Source organism: Chinchilla lanigera, unplaced genomic scaffold (genome assembly GCF_000276665.1).
Source record: "Chinchilla lanigera isolate Chin_1 unplaced genomic scaffold, ChiLan1.0 scaffold00040, whole genome shotgun sequence".
In the NCBI taxonomy this organism is placed as follows: domain Eukaryota; kingdom Metazoa; phylum Chordata; class Mammalia; order Rodentia; family Chinchillidae; genus Chinchilla; species Chinchilla lanigera.
The window spans coordinates 6422842-6440467 of record NW_004955441.1 but is presented as its reverse complement, the minus strand read 5'-3'; the positions used below and the strand labels follow the sequence as shown (position 1 = coordinate 6440467).

Genomic DNA, 17626 nt, shown 5'->3' with positions numbered 1-17626 from the left:
ATATACATATAAATTTTGGTTTTCATTTAAAAAAAAAAACCAAAATAACAAAAACAAATACATAAACAAAACAGCATAGCCTGTAATCCCAGCACTTGGGAGGCTGAGGCAGGAGGATCATTGTGAGTTTGAGACCAGCCTCTGCAACAAAGTGAGCTCAAGGCCAGTCTGAGCTCCATAGCGAGACTCTGTCCCTCCACCCACCCCCCGCCAAAAAAAAGCATAGAGCAATAAAAATGATACAGAATTTCAAAACATGGTGATAGGAATAACTTACCTTCTTAACAAAGCCCAAAGGTGATTGTTTATCTTACATCCTCAGTGTTATATTCACTTCCTCCCTATAATAAGCATTCAATATATATTTGTTTACTCAATACTTTATGATTCTTTGGAAGAAGCAGGAATATTTTTACAAAATGCAAACTGTAATTTGGGTACAGAGTTACTTACTAGTGACCAAGATAAACTGAGAAAAGAAAAGGCAAATTAACAGGTCAAATTTTAGATTGGAAAAGCAGAAAACAAAGGAACCTCTACTTCTTCCAAGAAAATTCTCAGCCCTGAAGAACAAGTTATAAGGGGCTGGGGATTTAGCTTAGCGGCACAGCGCCTGCCTGGCAAGCGCAAGGTCGTGAGTTCAATTCCTGGTATTGGAAAAAAACCAAAAAAAAAAAAAAAAAAAAGAACAAGTTATTAATATTGGTAGTAATTGTGATAATGATAAATGTTTATTGGCTCTATCTTCACACATGAAAACCATGAGATTGGGACTCTTATTATCCCTGTCTTACAGCTAAGGAAACTGAGGCAGAGAAGCCCATAGCCGTACAGCTAGTTAATAACCGAGCTAGAATAAAAATCAGGCCAAGAACCTGCCCTCTTACCCATGATACCATGCTAATTAAATAGTAGGGAATAATCAGACACAATTTTTCACTTAAAATTGTTTAACTTTGAAGAAAGTTTAGTAAAAGCATTACTACTAAATCTGAACTATTGGCTCCATATTGTGCTCCAAATAGTTTGTACAGACACCAAAAGCATTTAGTTAATTTTGTGTGTGTGTGTTTGCTTGAGACAGGGTCTCACTATGCAGTTCAGGCTGGCCTTGAACTCACTGTGTATATCCTAGGCTGCCCTAAACTCGCAGCAATTCTCCTGCCTCAGCCTCCAGAGTGCTGGCGTTACAGGCGTGCACCACTACTCCCACCACCAAAAGCATTTAGATAATGGGTCTGCTAACGTATTTTAGCAAGCCAAACTTTCCCAGCAACTTCTTTCAAAAGATGACTAAAAGAAAGTAGGACGGGGCTGGGGATTTAGCTCAGCGGCAAAGCGCCTGCCTGGCAAGCTCAAGGTCGTGAGTTTGGTTCCCGGTACTGGAGAAAAGCCAAAAAACAAAACAAGACAAAAAAAAAAGAAAGCAGGACGTTGAAGGTGCTGTAATACCAGCACTTGGAGAAGGCTAAGGCAGAAGGATCACAAATTCAAGGCCAGCTTGGGTTACACAGAGAGTTAAAACCAGCCTGGACTCCATAGCAAGATCCCTATTTCAAACAAACAAACAAAGAAACAAAGGAGGCAGGGGTATAGTCAGCCAGACTTATTGGTCCAGGTACTGGGAACTGATTTTTATCCTCCAGGCAGTTGAAATAGTAAGCTATTCATAGAGCAGCATTTATTCTCAGATTAGCCTGACAACAGTGCATAGGTGCAAGTGTTGAAGAGCCAGTCTTAATAGCAATTACCCCTTAGGGAGGACCGTGGAAGGAAGTTATTTGGTAATTAGATGCTTCCTCCAACAGTCTAGCCCTGTCTCCCTCCCCATCTAGCCTTTTGTGGCCTCCCACAGCCATCTTCAGAGGATTTGCAGTGGTGGTGGTGGTGCTGGGAATGGAACCCAGGGCCTGAGCTACACCCTCAGTTCTGCTTATTTATTCATTTCATTTTGAGACCGGGTCTCACTAAATCACTAAATTTCTAGGCCTCCTGCCTCAGTCTTCCAGAGTGCTGGGATTACAAGCATGTGCCACTAGATCCAACTTTTAAAAGGGGTGTGTGCGTGTGTGTGTGTGTGTGTGTGTGTGTGTGTGTGTGTGTATGGGGGGGTGATCTTTCCTTCTCTCCTGGGACAAATTATAAACCCAAATTTAAGTTCCCTCATGAAAAAAGGTTAAGAAAATATTCCTGATATGCTAGAGAAAAAAATCATCTCTGATATGTCAGTAAAAATGAATGCAGCTGGGCATGGTGGCGCACACCTGTAATCCCACCGCTTGAGATTCTTGGGAGGATCCTACTGAGAGTTTCAGGCCAGCCTGGGCTACATAGTGAGACCCTGTCTCCAAAAAAAAAAAAAAAAAAAAAAAAATGTGTATTTGGGAAAACTAGTCAGTATACCATGACCTTGAAGTCATTTTCCTAACATAAGAAAAATATTTATAGGGCACTATGATCCTTAGTGTAGCTATTTTTCCTTTTATTTATTTATTTCTTTTTTGAGACAGGGTCTCACTATGTGGGTTAGGCTGGCCTTGAGCTCACTTTGTATCCCAGGCTGGCCTCAAACTTGCAGCGATCCTCCTGCCTCAGCTTCCCAAGTGCTGGGATTACAGGCGTGAGCCACCACGCCCGGCTATTTTTCCTTTTATTCATGAATTGTATACATTATCTAATGGAATATTAAAAATTACCAATAGAGGGTTTGCCTTGTTTTGTTTTTGTTTATTTGTTTTTAAAACAGGGTCTAGCTGTCTAGATATTAAAAGTTACCAATAGAGGGTTTGCCTTGTTTTGTTTTTGTTTATTTGTTTTTAACACAGGGTCTAGCTGTGTAGTTTGCGCCAGCCTTGAACTCACTATGCAGCCCAGGCTGGCCTCAAACTACCAGTGATCTTCCTGCCTCAGCCTCCCAAGTACTGGGATTACAGGTGTGTGCCACTATGCCCAGGTTTTTTTAATTGAGGTTTTGAAAACATTAATAAACTCACAGCTTATAAAAGAAAATGTTTTGGAATGTACACGATTTGTCTTTTCTCTTTAAAAAAACACACATCACTCCATTTACCAGTCTAAGCCATGTGTTTTATAGGCAAGGAAAAGGGAAGGGGGATGAAATGGCCAGTTCCTTTCTTACTTGCTACTGATCAGATGTTTAACAGCGCCTTGTGAATTTTTTTTTCCACAAAGAAATGATTTTTCTACCTGCTTATTATCTTTCTGATTGTAGCTATTCCACTCATATTAAACACAAGCACACTTTGCGTTTGCATCACTTTTCTTTGGCTATTTGCTCCAGGGCTATATGAGCCCGGAAGTGTAACCGGGCTTCCATGGGGTAGTCTTTGTAGTTCTTTATGTGGTCTAGGTTTTTCGCTGCATTGGCATAATCTCCTCTCAGGTAGTACAGAATTCCCAGTTCGTAGTAGGTGTACGGTACCAAGTAGTGGTCGTATTTTAACGATTTCTCCTTCTGAATAACACGGTTGAAGTAGTGCTCCGCCTTCACATATTTGCCCAAGTACTTCAGGCACAGGCCTTTCAGCAGATATAATAAAGTTAGGTCGTCTGTGCCATACTCCTCGTCTAGTTTCGCTTGCAGAAGGTTTTTCCCTCTGTCGATGATTGAGAGCCAGCTTGAAATAAGCTCTAGCCTCTTGCTCATGATTCGGAATCCGCTCCAGGCGTAAATGAATTCCAGCAGGGGCTGGGCTGTAAACCAGCCTGTAGTAGTAGCGTAGCGCTGACCTTTCTCGGCAATGAACTGTTCTACTGGCACGGGTGTGCCTAAAATTTTGATTCTCAGGCTATCCACGTTTAAGAAGAGAGAGTTAATGTCCTCTTTCACTGACTTCACAAAATCAGAAGGAAGCAAAGCCAGTATTACAGCTTTGCCGTACACATAGGTGGCCTTGGACCACCTGCTGTGCAGGTACAACAGGTGGGCGCAGTGGTAAGCCTGCCTCCAGTTCTGCAGGAAGATGTGGCACCACATGAGTTCCCAGTAACAGAGGTGATGGACCTGCTTCCACTCATTCTGAATATAAATACAGTACTGTAATGTTAGCAGTGCCTTTTCAAAATTTCCTCTCAACATACTGAGGCGCGCTTGGAAAAAATTAAGCACAACACAGTTTGGAAACTTCTTGAGGTAAGTGAGGAGGAGATTATCTGTAGTGGAATTGGAAACATTTTCAACACCGAAAGCCACGTAAATGTAATTGTGATAAAAGAGTAGCGTCAAAACACTTAAAATATTATTGATATGGGGTTCAGACGTGCTCTCATGAAGCAAAGCCAAGCCTGCCTCTCTGTCACCAGAATACCCAACAATATTGAGAAGCTTAAGTGTCTTTGGTGGAACAAGTGACAGCATCAAGTTGAATACTCCAAGTCCAAATTTGATTCCTCCCACCAGGTGCCTGTGGGATTTGCTTTGGTTCTTAGACATGTACGTCACTACCTGTTGACAGTCTTTGTATATTTGGTAACTTAACCCAATATTTATCCCACTTTTAAGAAAACCAAGCAAACTGTCATCCTGTATGAACGTTATGGCAGCTTTTAAGATCAAACACTCCGCGTAGCAGACCTCGGCGTGCAGCTCTTCTTCCGTAACGACGTTTATTCCCTGTCTGCTCACTATGTGAGATAAGGACATTATCCTTGGCTTTTTTCGGAAGTTGTTACAGGTTTTCAAAGCTTCCTTCGCGGCAGCCATCCCAATCCGTATATCTTGCGGCTCAAAAGTCAGGATGGCCTTGACAACCATAAGCATACTGTACATTAGGGCGTGGTATATACTGTTTTTAGACCACGGGTGAATGAGGTTGATGGCATCTGAGAACTTGTTATTCAGAAACAAGTACAATGCAGTTGTACACTCTTCCAAGGAAGAGACTAGGTTCATTGTGGTTGCCACGGGGATAATTTCGTAGGCATCTTCAAACTTGTCATCCTGAACAATGTCTCTGTTAGGGAGTGGTTTTCTTACAGGGACCTCGCTGTTAAGTTCTCTTTCACTGAGAGTAAATGACATATTTAATTTGTCTTCTTGATCCTTTCCGCTTTTTGCTAGAGCAAGAGGCATGTTCGCTTCCCCACTTAAGAGATGGCGGTACCAGAAGGAGAGCGATGTCGTTGCAGGGAGGATGGCTCTGCTCTCCCGACCAGGCTCTCTCCTTTCACACAAAGCCCAGGCTGAAGTGTCGCTAGCCAAACGGAGGTAAGCAAACAACTGGCTGTGAGATACTACATTAGGGTATTTGCATCTGTTGGACAAAGGGGAGAAGGACAATTTTATTTACCCAGAAGAGGCATTTCTGAAAAGTTCAGATTATTTGGAATATACTGAAGGAAACACGCTCTTCTAAAACAAAACACGCTCTTCTAAAACACGCTCTTCTATTACAAAACAAATCCTTTGTAAAGAAGAGTTCATCTGTAACCATCCCTTCCGTACATCAATTTCATCAAATCATTTTTTTGTGCGTAATTTGTTGTAGAACTGTATGGGATAGCTATAAAATCTCTCAAAACGAAGGCCTTGGGGATAAAGATCTCAGGGTGCAGGATGATGTATTTACGTAGTTCTGTAGTTGAGGGAAAGGAGGGGTAAATTGTCCAAATCAAAAAATCACTCCCACACTATTCTTAGTACCATCACTTAGTACTTCCTATATATATAGTATATACAAATATATAAATATATAGGTCTTACTGAAATTAAATGTTATGGTCAGTTGTACAGGATTTTAGATATGGACAGAGCTATACACTAGGAAGATTTCCTAGCATTGTTGCAGTTAGAGAAAAGAATTTCAGCTAGTTGTGGTGGTGCACGCCTGTAATCCCAGCTGTTGAGAGGCTGAGGCAGGCAGAAAACTTATTCCAGTTTGAGGCCAGCCTTGGCTACATATCGAGTTCAAAGCCAGATTGAACGTCATAGTAAGACCCCGTCTCAAAAAACCAAAAAAATAAATAAATAAATAGCAAGTATACTTTAGATTGTACTTAAATTGTATATTTTGAGGTCAGGCATAGCGGTGCACACCCCGTAGTCCCAGCACTCAGGAGGGATCACTTCAAGTTTGAGGCCAGCATGGGCCACATGGTAAGTTCAAGGTCAGCCTGAACTATATAGTGAGGTCCTACTCTCAAAAACAAAAACACAGGGGCCAGGGATTTAGCTCAGCAGCACAGCGCCTGCCTGGCAAGCGCAAGGTCCTGAGTTCAACTCCTGGTACCAAAAAAAAAAAAAAATGTATATTTTGATAAGCAAAACGACAAGAGGGAGAGCTAAATCATGGAAGCTAATCAAAGGGGAAGAAAAAGAAAAAAGCAGAAAATGCATATTTTTGTACAGAAGGAAAAAGAAAAAAACAGAAAAGAATATGTTATATTTGAGGGGAAAATGATGCGGAGAACTGCCTCAGTGATATTATTTGAGATAAAGGCTCATTTTTACACCTTAGGGGTCGATCCATTCAGAGTATTAACAAATATAATCATTGTTCTTTGACAAGAAGAGTTCATTACACATTTAGCTGACTCAGCTCTGAGGCAGAAGAGGCGTGCATTCATTAGGAGGGAAATTAATCCTGAAGCATCACTAGCAGTAGTTAGGGCCGGGGACAGACCATAGTTTTTGCCTAGGGTTCCAGCACACAAGAAAAAAAAGTACTTTGGCCCAAACCAAAACACTTTCCAATTATATTTCATTGAATTTCTATTCTCTCTTTGAGACAGTTCAAACTTTTCTTTTGAAATCTCACCTGTCTATGAGCATAATTACTCTCATGGGTAAAAAGACATTCTGTGTATATTTTTATTAGTGTTTTGTTTTTTTTTACCACATAATTATTCACACATCTGCCTTTACCTCTAACTTTGGAGCTTTAAGACATGACTTGTGTTTTATTCAGCATTATATCTCAATTCTAGAACACTCTCAAGATTAAAAATGGCATGAATGTTTGCTAAGTAGTGTCTAGGTTTTTTTCTAGTTTTTTGTGTTGTTTATAGTTTCTGTTTTTGGTTTTGGTTTACTTTTTTTTTTTTTTTTTTTTTTGTCTTTTTGAGACAGGGTCTTGCTATGTAGTTCAGGCTGGTCTTGAGCTCACTTTGTGGCCCAGGCTGGCCTCAGACAATGATCCTCCTGCCTCAGCCTCCCAAGTGCTGGGATTACAGGCATGCACTGCCACATCTGGTTTGTTTTTGGTTTTGGTACTGGGAACTGAACCTAGGGCCTCTCAGCCTTATCACTGAGCTACACACAGCCGCATCCCCTCTAAGAGTTTCTTGAAAGCAAGTTTGAACCCATCTTTCTGCCACATTATTGCTCATCTCAAACAGCACATTTTTAAAAAATAAATTTGGGATTGGATTCGACTTTTTCCCTACTTCAAGGATTAATGTTTGTATATATAATACAATAATATAATATAAATATTCAGAGATGCTAAAAGAGACACTATTTATTCCCTATTCTGAAAGTTCCCATGTGGGAATTTTCTGCTTGATGAACTTCTGGCATGTGGTCTGACTTGCATCTAAGAGTCAGCAGAAGCATCCATTACACCTTCTGGATTCCTCTTTTTTTTTTTTAGTTGGCCTGTTCGAATTTTAACATCAAAACCCAGAAGAGTTTGTTTTCTCATCTACAGCTGTGCTTGGAACCTGCTGAATAAATCTTATTAAGGGCTGAAACATTACTGAGTTCATTTGGCAGCAAACATGTAACCATGGTTACTCTAAGCATAATCAAAAAGGTTTTTTTTGGCGGGGGGGCTTTCCTTTGGTGGAGCTGGGAATTGAACCCAGGGCCTTGTGCCTATGTGGCAAGAACTCTACCACTGGGGCTGGGGATTTAGCTCAGTGGCACAGCGCCTGCCAGGCAAGAGCAAGGTCATGAGTTCAATTCCCGGTACCGGATTAAAAAAACAAAAAACAAAAACAAAAACAAAAAAAGAACACTACCACTGAGCCACATCCCCAACCCCAAAAAGATCATATTAAAGGATGCAGAAAGAAATCCAGGCATACTCAGACACCTGATCTTTGACAAAGGAACCAAAAGCATATATGCTTCAGAAAAGGGGGCCTCTTCAATGAACGGTTCTGGGAAAATTGGTTATCCACATGCAAAAGAACCCCAGTTGGACAAGAAATAGCAAAAAGAATCAACAAATGGAATTATATGAAGTTAAAAAGCCTCTGCACAGCAAAAGAACAATCAATATAGTGAAGAGACAAACTATAGAACAGGAAAAAAATTTTACCAGCTACTCCTTGGATAGAGGACTAATATTCTAGAACCTATAACCCCCCCCCCCAATAAAAGACCCAATCAAAAAGCAGGCAATTGAAATGAATAGACATACTTCTCGGAAGAGTAAGTGGCTGAAAATTACAGGAAAAAAATGTTCAACATCTTTGGCCATGTGAGAAATGCAAATTAAAGCAAAACTGAGATTCCCTAACCCTAGAAAGAGAGCTTTAACATCAAGAACTCAAAAAAACAACAAATGCTGGCAAGGCTGTGAGGGAAAAAGGACATTTTTGCATTGCTGGTAGGACTGTAGACTAGTACAACCATAAGAAAATCAATATGGAGATTCCTCAAAAAACTAAAATTAGAAATTCCATTCAACCAAGCTAGTCGTCTTCTCCATTATCTTTCTGAAAGAATTAAATACATTGTATTACAGTAATATATCCATACCCGTGTTTATAGCAGCACAACTCATAATGGGTAAATCTTGGTTGGAACTGGCCTGTATGTCCATCAACAGATAAATGAACAGAGAAAATGTGGTATATCCATACACCATGGAATACTACTCAGCCGTAAAGAAGGATACAATTGGATCATTTGTAGGAAAGTGGATGCAACTTGGGACCACAAGGCTTAATGAAGTAAATCAGACACAGAAGCTTAAATATCACATAGTTTTTCCTATATGAGAAATCCAAAGTATAAATACAGAGCAAAATAAAAGATAAAGAGAAAACAGGAAGATAAACCTTTTGTGAAAGGAGAAAAGATCTAGAGATGGAGGGAAGGAGGGGAAGGGGACGTAAAAAAGATTAAGGTGTGGATGTACATGTACCAACTTCCCAACAAATGCATTCATTACGTATTACAAATATGGACTAATAACAAAAATTTAAAGGTCACATTTTGGTCCCCTTCCACCTGACTCTTACATTCTATCCCATCGACTCTGAACTTGGGGGAGGAAAAAGGTTGTTAGCTACTGACCTTAAAAATCACGTCCTCTGCCTCCTCCTGTGCTCTCTGTCTGGATGGGTGGTGGAACCATCCATCACTCATGCTAGAATCCCTTTCCTCTCCCCTCCTCCCCACCAGTGACCAAGGTCTATCGGCTCTCCTTTGCTGAACAAGACTCTTCTCTGTCCTTTCCCTCAGCCTAGGTGTGCTTCCCAGCAGGGCTCATCGCTAAGGTAGCAGCGCGGGGAAAAGCCAGGACCGTGAAGTTAGACTAGTTAGGTTTGAATCCTAATTTTGCCACTTGCTTGACCTTACTGTGTGTCTTGTTTCCTTGTCTGGAACAGAGAAGGATAGAACCTCTGCCAGACAGTGGTTTGGAACGTTAGGGGAAGGAGTATGTGTGTAACGCAGTCAGAACAGCATCTGATATATACGGTGAATGATTTTATCGCTCTGTGCCCGAATCCTGCACACACATTCACAGCCTGGCATTCAGAAGGTGCTTAGAGAGAACTGTTTTATTTGAGCTTTAGGGTGCAGGCTGCCTGTGCGGAAGTCCCAAAGCTTTTAGTAACACAGGCAGAACTCCTGTTGCTCTTTTACTTGTAACATGTTCTGTGTCTGAAAAGTCTGCCCGCCTCTGTCTGCTCTCCCAGGTTTTCTTCATCTGGAAATATCAGTCTAGTGGGACAGTGGAGCAGAGGAGGCTCCTACTGAGCCAGGAAGATTGGGCGCCTAGGGAGCACCAGTGAGCTTGAGAGGGAGAGGCTGCAGGTATAGAAAGGAAAGGCTGAATATGAAAGACACGGGGGCGGGCGGGTAGCTCAGTGGTACAGCATGTGCATACCAAGCGGGAGGGCCTGAGTTCAACCCCAGCACATCAGTCAATACTAAATAAATAATAATAAGACAGAAGGGCATGCACAGGTGAAGGAAGAAATAAACTTGCATAAGGCGAGGAAAACCTCTTCCATCAACATAGAAGAGGCTTCTTTTCTGTCCTGCCTTCAATTCATATTTTATTGAGCTCCTTCTATATGCTGAGTAATGAATAAAATGACAAACTGCTTCTATGGAAGGGGAGAGACACCTGGTAGGGAGACAGAGACAATAGGTTAGTGAGTAAGCAAGAGCTCAGCTTTTGCTGTATGCTCGGAAGATTAAAATCAGTTCAGGCAACCAGGCACTCCAGGGAGGGGTGTGATATGGAGACTCGCTATTTTACGCAGGAGCGTCGAGGAAGGTGTTCCGATAAGACGGCATCTAAGGGCTAGGGATACGGCTCCGCGGCACAGCGCCTGCCCGGCAAGTGCAAGCTTGTGAGTTTGATTCCTGGTACCAAAAAAAAAAATTCTTGTAAGATGACATCTGAGCAGAGATTTTTTTTCTGGGCATTGGGATCAAACCGAGGGCCCCTCACGTGCTAGACAAGCACTCTGCCAGGGAGCCGCACTCCCAACCCTGAACAAAGATTTACAAGATGTGTGACCCCCGTTCTTTTTCTATTAGACGAAGAGAAGCGCCTGTCTTAGGTGTCCCGTGCTGTCCCGTGCTTCTGTGACACAGCACGCACTGTGCAGTTGTCCCTTGCATCCAAGAGATCGATTCCAAGACCCTCCACCCTAGCCTACAGATGTGGAAATCTGTCGCTGCTCAAATCCCTTCTACAAAACGGGACATAACCTGTGCATATCCTCCTGTATGCTTTAAGTCATCCCCAGATTACGTATAATAACCAATACGTTATAAATGCTATGCAAATGGCTGTTACACTCTACTCTTTAGAGGATCATTACAAGAAAAGAAAGTCGGTACATGCTTAGCACACACACACTTTTTTAAAAAAGTATTTTCCATCTGTGGTTGATGGAATTCACAGATGTGGAACCCAGAGATACAGAGGACTGAATGTGTACATTTGTTTTTCGCTTTGGTTTTTTGAGACAAGGCCTCACTATATAGCCCAGGCTGGCCTTGAACTCCCCCAAAATAAGACCTAGCTGGAAAATAATCAGCCTTGAAAACTAGAGATCCAAAATGCCAGCCCCAATCAGCCTATCCCCGCCTTTCCTGCTGTCACTGTTCTCTTCCTTGGTAGCTCCTCTGAAGGCAGGAAGGACCGGCTGATTGGGGCTGGCATTTTTGATTTCTAGTTTTCAAGGCTGAGTGTTTTCTGGCTAGGTCTTATTTTCAGGGAAAGAGGGTATGTACCTCAGGCTGACCTTGAACTGATGGTGATCCTCCTGCCTCAGCCTCCCAAGTGCTGCCACCACACCTGGCCTGAATATACATATTTATAAATGTCTTCTGAATGTGTCTTTTCCATCTGGCTTCGTTAACAAGTACAATGACTGGCTTAGTCATTAAACTAAATTAATATTTATTAGAAGGTTATAAAGCTAGGTAATCCCAGCACACAAGAGGCTAAGGAAAGAGAATTGCCACCAATTCAAGGCAGGCCTGGGCTACACAGTGACTCTGAGGACAGTCTAACCTATATAGCAAGACCCTGTCTCAAAAAAAAAAAGCTTAAAAATAAAATTAATTCATCAAAGTATCAATAAATTACAGAATTTTTAAAAAAATGGCCCAAGCTGGGCATGGTGGCACACACCTATAATTGCAGCATTCTAGCAGGCTGAGGCAGAAGATTCCTGAGTTCATGGCCAGTCTGAGCAACATAGTGAGATCCCGTCTCAAAAACCCAATAAATTGCAGGGCATGGTGGCATAAACCTGTAATCTCAGCACTCAGGAGGCTGAGGCAGGAGGGTCCCTTCAAGTTCGAGGCCAGCCTAGGCCACAAAGTAAGTTCAAGTCCAGCTTCAGTCACATAGTGAGACCCTTTCTCAAAAAAACCAAAAAACCCACACCAATAAATGAATAAATGAGTGAAAAAATAAAAGCCAAGGATGGTGGCACCTGCCTGCAATCCCAGCACTCTAAGAGGATTACAAATTCCAGCCTTGCCTATGCAATTTAGCAATTGATGGAGACTTTGCTTTGAGATAAAAAATAAAAAGGGATGGGGATATAGCTCACTGTAAGGCCTGGGTTCAAGGCCCAGCACCTTAAAACAACAACACAACCAGATTCTTCTACAAGTAGGCAGTGGCAAGGGAAAGTGTTTTTAACAAAACCCTCCTGGAACATTCATTGTGAGTAAGTACTTTCTACACCAGCCTGTCTCTGTCCTTTGCAAATATTTCAAGACACAAATGGCTGGGGACTATTTTTCCATAGAAAAGGTTGTCATGCTGGCCAAAATATTCAGTAATACATCAAAACTATATGCTAGTTACAAATATTTAATCTGAAACTGGGCATAGTGGCACATGCCTGTAATCCCAGAACTCCACAGGCTGAGACAGGAAGATCACCAAGAGCTTGGAGCCAGCCTGGGTTACATAACAAGACACTTAAAAAAAAAAAAAAAAAAATCAGCCAGGCATGGCTGTGCATGCCTGTAATCTCAGTACTTGTGAGTTTGAGGAACATAATAAATTCAAGGCCAGCTTGGATCACATAGTTAGACCCTGTCTCAAAATCCAAAAAAAACAACCACCAAGACAGCAACAAAAAACAAAGCAAAACAAAACAAAAAACCAGCCATGGCCGGTGTGGTGGCACACACCTGTAGTCCCAGCACTAGGGAGGCTAAGGCAGGAGGATCGTTGTGAGTTCGAGACCAGCCTGGGCTACAAACTGAGCTCAAGGACAGCCTGAGCTGCATAGTGAGACCCTGTCTCAAAAAGAAAAAAAAAATATTACAAAAGTAATATATTTGTTTAAAAGGCATAAACCAAAAACTTAATAATTAAATGAATAATCAACATTAAAAATTAATAAGAATGTTATAGAGTTAAAAAATGAAAGCTCCTCCCTATCTTCCATGTAATCTCACTTCTGAGGGCCAACAAAGTTAAGAGTTAGGGAGTATTACTGATGCTGGATTCTCCCTCTACTGTATTAACTATCTCAATTCATCTACTACTACTTCCAATTAAAATATCTGTATTCCTTTTTCAAAATAAGGGCCTAGCATGGTGGCACACACCTATAATCCCAGCACTTGGGAAGCTGAGACAGGGGGATTACTGCAAGTTTAAGGCTAGCTTGGTCTACAAAATGAGTTCAAAGCCAGCCTGCACTATATAGCAAGACTGTCTTAAACAAAAAATGTATAGTCTTTCTCAAAGTAAGATTACATTTAATTTTTCTTATTATGAGTAATGCAGATCAAGGGCTGGGGATATAGCTCAGTGGCACAAGCACCCGCCTGCCAAGCAATGTCCTGAGGTCAATTCCAGGTACCAAAAAAAAAAAAAAAAATGAGTAATGCAGATCATAATAGAAAAATAATAAAAATATAAGCAAGACACATGTATACTACACTTGTGTGGTAGGGGGCTGAGCATGGTGGCACACACCTGTAATCTCAGCTCTCAGTAGGCTGAGGCAAGGAGGATCACTTCAAGTTTGAGACCAGCCTGGGCTACATAGTGAGTTTAAGGCCAGCCTGAACTGCATAGTAGGACCCTGTGTATTAAAAAAAAAAAAAAAAAAAGCCAGGTGTGGTAGTGCACGCCTGTAATCCCAGCACGTGGGAGGCTGAGGCAGGAGGATCTTTGTGAGTTTGAGACCAGCCTGGGCTACAAAGTGAGCTCAAGGCCAGTCTAAACTGCATAGCGAGACCCTGTCTCAAGAAGACAAAAAAAAAGTACACTTTGTAGGGTGAGAGCCAACCACTGCAAGAGAGAACAGAGTGGCTTGCTTTTCCTGATTAGTGAACATAGATGCTTTTTCTTCTTCATAAACTTTTTTCTGTTTTTGCTTATTTGTTTTTAATAGAATAACCCCATGCTTTGTTCATTACTTGAGATTCTACATGCTTGGATTTGGTAAACTAAATAGATTGGATTGAAAAGGACTACAAATTATTGATGGGAGCTGGGCATGGTGGTGCACCCCTGTAATCCCAGCACTTGGGAGGCTGAGGCAGGAGGATCTTTGTGAGTTTGAGGTCAGCCTGAACTGCACAGTGAGACCTTGTCTCAAAAAAAAAAAAAAAAAAAAAAAAAAAGACAAAAAAAAATATTGGTGGGGCAGGGATCAAACTTTTTTAATAAAAAAAAATATGAACCAGGTGTAGTGGCATGTGTCTATAATCCCTGCTACTCCAGAGGCTGAGTCAGGAAGATCACAAGTTGGAGTCCAGGCCGGGCAATTTAGTGAGATTCTGCCTCAAAATTAAAAGGGGTGGAGCTGTACCTCAAAGGCCTTGGGTTCAGTCCTGAGTAAGGAACAGTGGGTGGAGAATCAAAGGGAAAACAATGGTCTTAAACAGTATTTCTCTCTCTCTCTCTTTTTCCTGCTGTTGGGGTCAAACCCAGGGCCTAGTGTACACCGGGCAGGTTCTGTCTCACTGAGCTTTGTCCCAGTGCCACATCCTAGAGCCAGTTAATAAATTAGGTGTCTGAGGAATCCACTTTGTATGTTACCAGCACCCCAAGCAAGTCTATGCATGTTAAATTCTGTTTTTCTTTCTCTTTTTTTTTGGCATTTTGAGACAGGGTCCGCTGTATACTTCAGGCTGGCATTGAACTAGTCTCAAATTAGCAGTGATCCTCTTGTTTCAGCCTCCGAGTGCTGGGATTACATCTTGCCCAGCACACCTGGCTTAGTTTTATACTTTTTAATAAAATGAAGACATTTGTCAGAAAAATGTCACAATTCCCCAGATTATTTTACAGTACTATACTGCCCACTTAAGTAGTATTTTGATCAGTGGGGCACTCCTACATCATGTTTTTCCTCTTCCTAGTTTTACTTTCTATTTGCTTGTTTTGTTGTTTGTTTGCTTCTTTGAGACAAGGTCTTGCTATGTAGCTCAGGCTGGTCTTCAACTCACTGTGTAGCCCAGGTCAGCCTTGAGTTTATGGTAATCCTCCTGCCTCAGCCTCCCAGATGCTGGGATTACAGGCCTGCACCACCACCCCCAGCTAGTTTCACTCCCTAAAGGTGGTCAAAGATTTGGAGTTCTTTGCTCTCTCCATCTCTCCTACTTCAGTCTTGATTGTAATCCAGCACCTGGCTGGTGAGAAGTTAGTCTTTTATATAGTATGAAAGATTTATAAACATGCCTCTGTAACTTTTCCTTCCCAAAATTTCCTCACTGTATGCTGGAGGGATCAGATGATCACGTCAAAAAGCAAGCAAGCTGTGGTCAAACATGGCTGCTTGGATCAACTTACAGTACATACACAGCATATTATATAAATGTATACATACAAAAGTGCATATTACAATAGCTGATCATAATTTCTCTGTATTAAAAATAGATACTTGTGCAAAAGAATTACTTTTCTTGTTCTAAGGCTTTCATATCTAAGCTAAAATGGTGACAACTTAAAAGTGAAACTAAAATGGTGAGGGCAGTAGGATTAAAAAGTGAACTTCTTTAATGCCTCTCCCAAAATACTGAAGCTAGGAAATGCAGATAAATTTTGAAAATTGATGTAAAAAGAGTGTTAATCACTCTCCCTTTTTAAAACTAATAACATTGCCAAGATTTAATAACTACAACGTGTTCAGAATTACTCAATATTTCATATTAGGAAATACCAGAGTGTTTATACAACTGAATTAAATAGTTATCTCATTCAAACTGAATTTGGGAACACGAGCTTAACATAAACTTTTAGAAAAATTACAGTGACAAAGCTGACTTTAAAGAGAATCAGCAGGAATAAAAGTATTCTGCATAATATAAGTTCCCTGATTTGGGTTGACTTTTAGTGAACAGATTGGTTGTATGTTCTTGGGAAGGAGCATACGGAATAGTAACATATGGAAATAGTGTACAATACTATCATTTTTTTCATGAGTTAGCGAAGCCCAGCTGAGAACTGGTCCTGCTTTAAAAGGGATAATACACAATTAGCTTATCAAGTGCCTGTCTCCTTTTTTTCTTTTGTCTTTTTGAGACAGGGTCTCACTATGCAGTTCAGGCTGGCCTTGAGCTCAAGGCTGGTCTTGAACTCGCAAAGATCCTCCTGCCTCAGCCTCCCGAGTGCTGGGATTACAGGCCTGTGCCACCATGCCTGGCAATTGTAAGCAACTTTTAAAAAACGATTTTCATTTATTTGATATATATTGAGTTGCTGAGCAGTAAGGGTGCTACCTCCAGTAAGGGGAGACATTCAAAGATGACCAGAAGATCCCAGTCCTCAGGACCTGAGCCTTAGTGGGTGTGATGTTACTATAATACAAAGCAGAAAGCACTAGAAGGGAAAATCAGTACTTTGCGCTTCAGATACAAATAATTTCATTTCCAGGAACCAGCAAAAAAAGCCCCCGCAACTCTCTTCCTTTGTCCCTCAGATTCCAACAACTCAGACCAACCTTATGGGTAACAAATCGGTGACTCCAGAAGAGGCTGGAGGGTGGGCGGGGCGAGGGGAGGCTTTTACTCAGAGTCCGGGGGCGCCACCCCTTTATGAGGCCTAAGGTGCAAAGATCATCGTTCCGAATGGCGGGCTCGGGGAGTCTGAATCCTGCTCACGCTCCCGATTACCTCTGAACAGCCCCACAGATCAGAGTAGTAGATCAAGCCAGGTTCGCCAACAGAAAAGCGGCGGCAGCCGCAACATCAGCAGTTAAATTGCACAGCCTTTCATAAGCGGGTCTAATGCACCTGTACCGAGACCGCCAGAGCTGAGGGTTCCAAAATTAGGGAAAACTGAAAAAGGGTAGGGGCGAAAAGGTAGGGGGGGATGGAACGAACACCACAAGGGTTCACAAAAAGGGTGAGGGGAAGGGTGGGGGGGGCAGGATGTCGCGGGGCAAGCCATGGGTTTATAAGCGAGCCCGTGGCGTTCCCATGGTAACGTATCCCTCCGCCCGGCGCCCGGCGCCCGGAACTGTTAAATTCCCTCCGCGCCGCTTCGCGTTTGTTTCCGCCCAGCTCCTTTGTGCCGCGCAAAAACGTTGAGATGACGCATGCGCAAAGAGGCGCGCGCTGCGTATATAAGCACGAAGCCGGGCTCTTCCTCGTAGTGCCGCTGGGACCGTTGGCGGGGGAGGGCGGGCGGTAGTTTCTCAGCCACTGGAACCCGGAGCTCCGCAAACGAACGACTAGAGCACACGGGCCGGTCAACATGTCGCGTTACGGGCGGTACGGCGGAGGTGAGTGTCCAGGGCCCGGGGAGGGCCGGCGCCGCGAGGGCGGTGGCCGCTGTGAGGCCGGAGGGCCGGCGCGGCGGTTGGAGACGGTTATCCGCGTGCGTAATGGCGGCCTGGGCGCACGCCTTCGGAGCTGGGGCGGCGGGGGCGGCGGGGGCGGCCGTGGCAGTAGGGAAGCCAGGGGAGATGCGGGCTGCAAGGCCCGCAG

At 42.6% G+C, this 17626-nt stretch overlaps 2 protein-coding genes across 5 annotated transcripts in view; one reads left to right on the top strand and one right to left on the bottom strand.

Moving 5' to 3' along the window:
- Window positions 1–3065: 3065 nt before the first annotated feature.
- LOC102011051 (tetratricopeptide repeat protein 39B-like) lies at window positions 3066–17070 on the bottom strand. The gene is made up of 2 exons (XM_005390888.1): window positions 16811–17070; window positions 3066–5273 (listed from the first exon to the last, which is right to left on the bottom strand). Exon 2 carries the CDS (start codon window positions 5090–5092, stop codon window positions 3275–3277), a length of 1818 nt encoding a protein of 605 aa, XP_005390945.1. The 5' UTR covers window positions 5093–5273; window positions 16811–17070; the 3' UTR covers window positions 3066–3274.
- Window positions 17071–17282: 212 nt separating this feature from the next.
- The window catches only part of Srsf7 (serine/arginine-rich splicing factor 7), a 6477-nt gene continuing 6133 nt past the window's right edge, over window positions 17283–17626 (top strand). For 3 of the 4 annotated variants that reach the window (XR_001235300.1, XR_001235301.1, XM_005390891.2), the window contains exon 1: window positions 17284–17421. Coding sequence is in view for 2 of the 4 variants with exons in the window: in XM_005390891.2 (XP_005390948.1) it covers window positions 17394–17421 (28 nt within the window). In the remaining 2 variants the exon portion in view is untranslated. Of the gene's footprint in view, window positions 17422–17626 lie in introns of all 4 variants that reach the window. The other variant, XM_005390889.2, reaches the window with a different exon arrangement.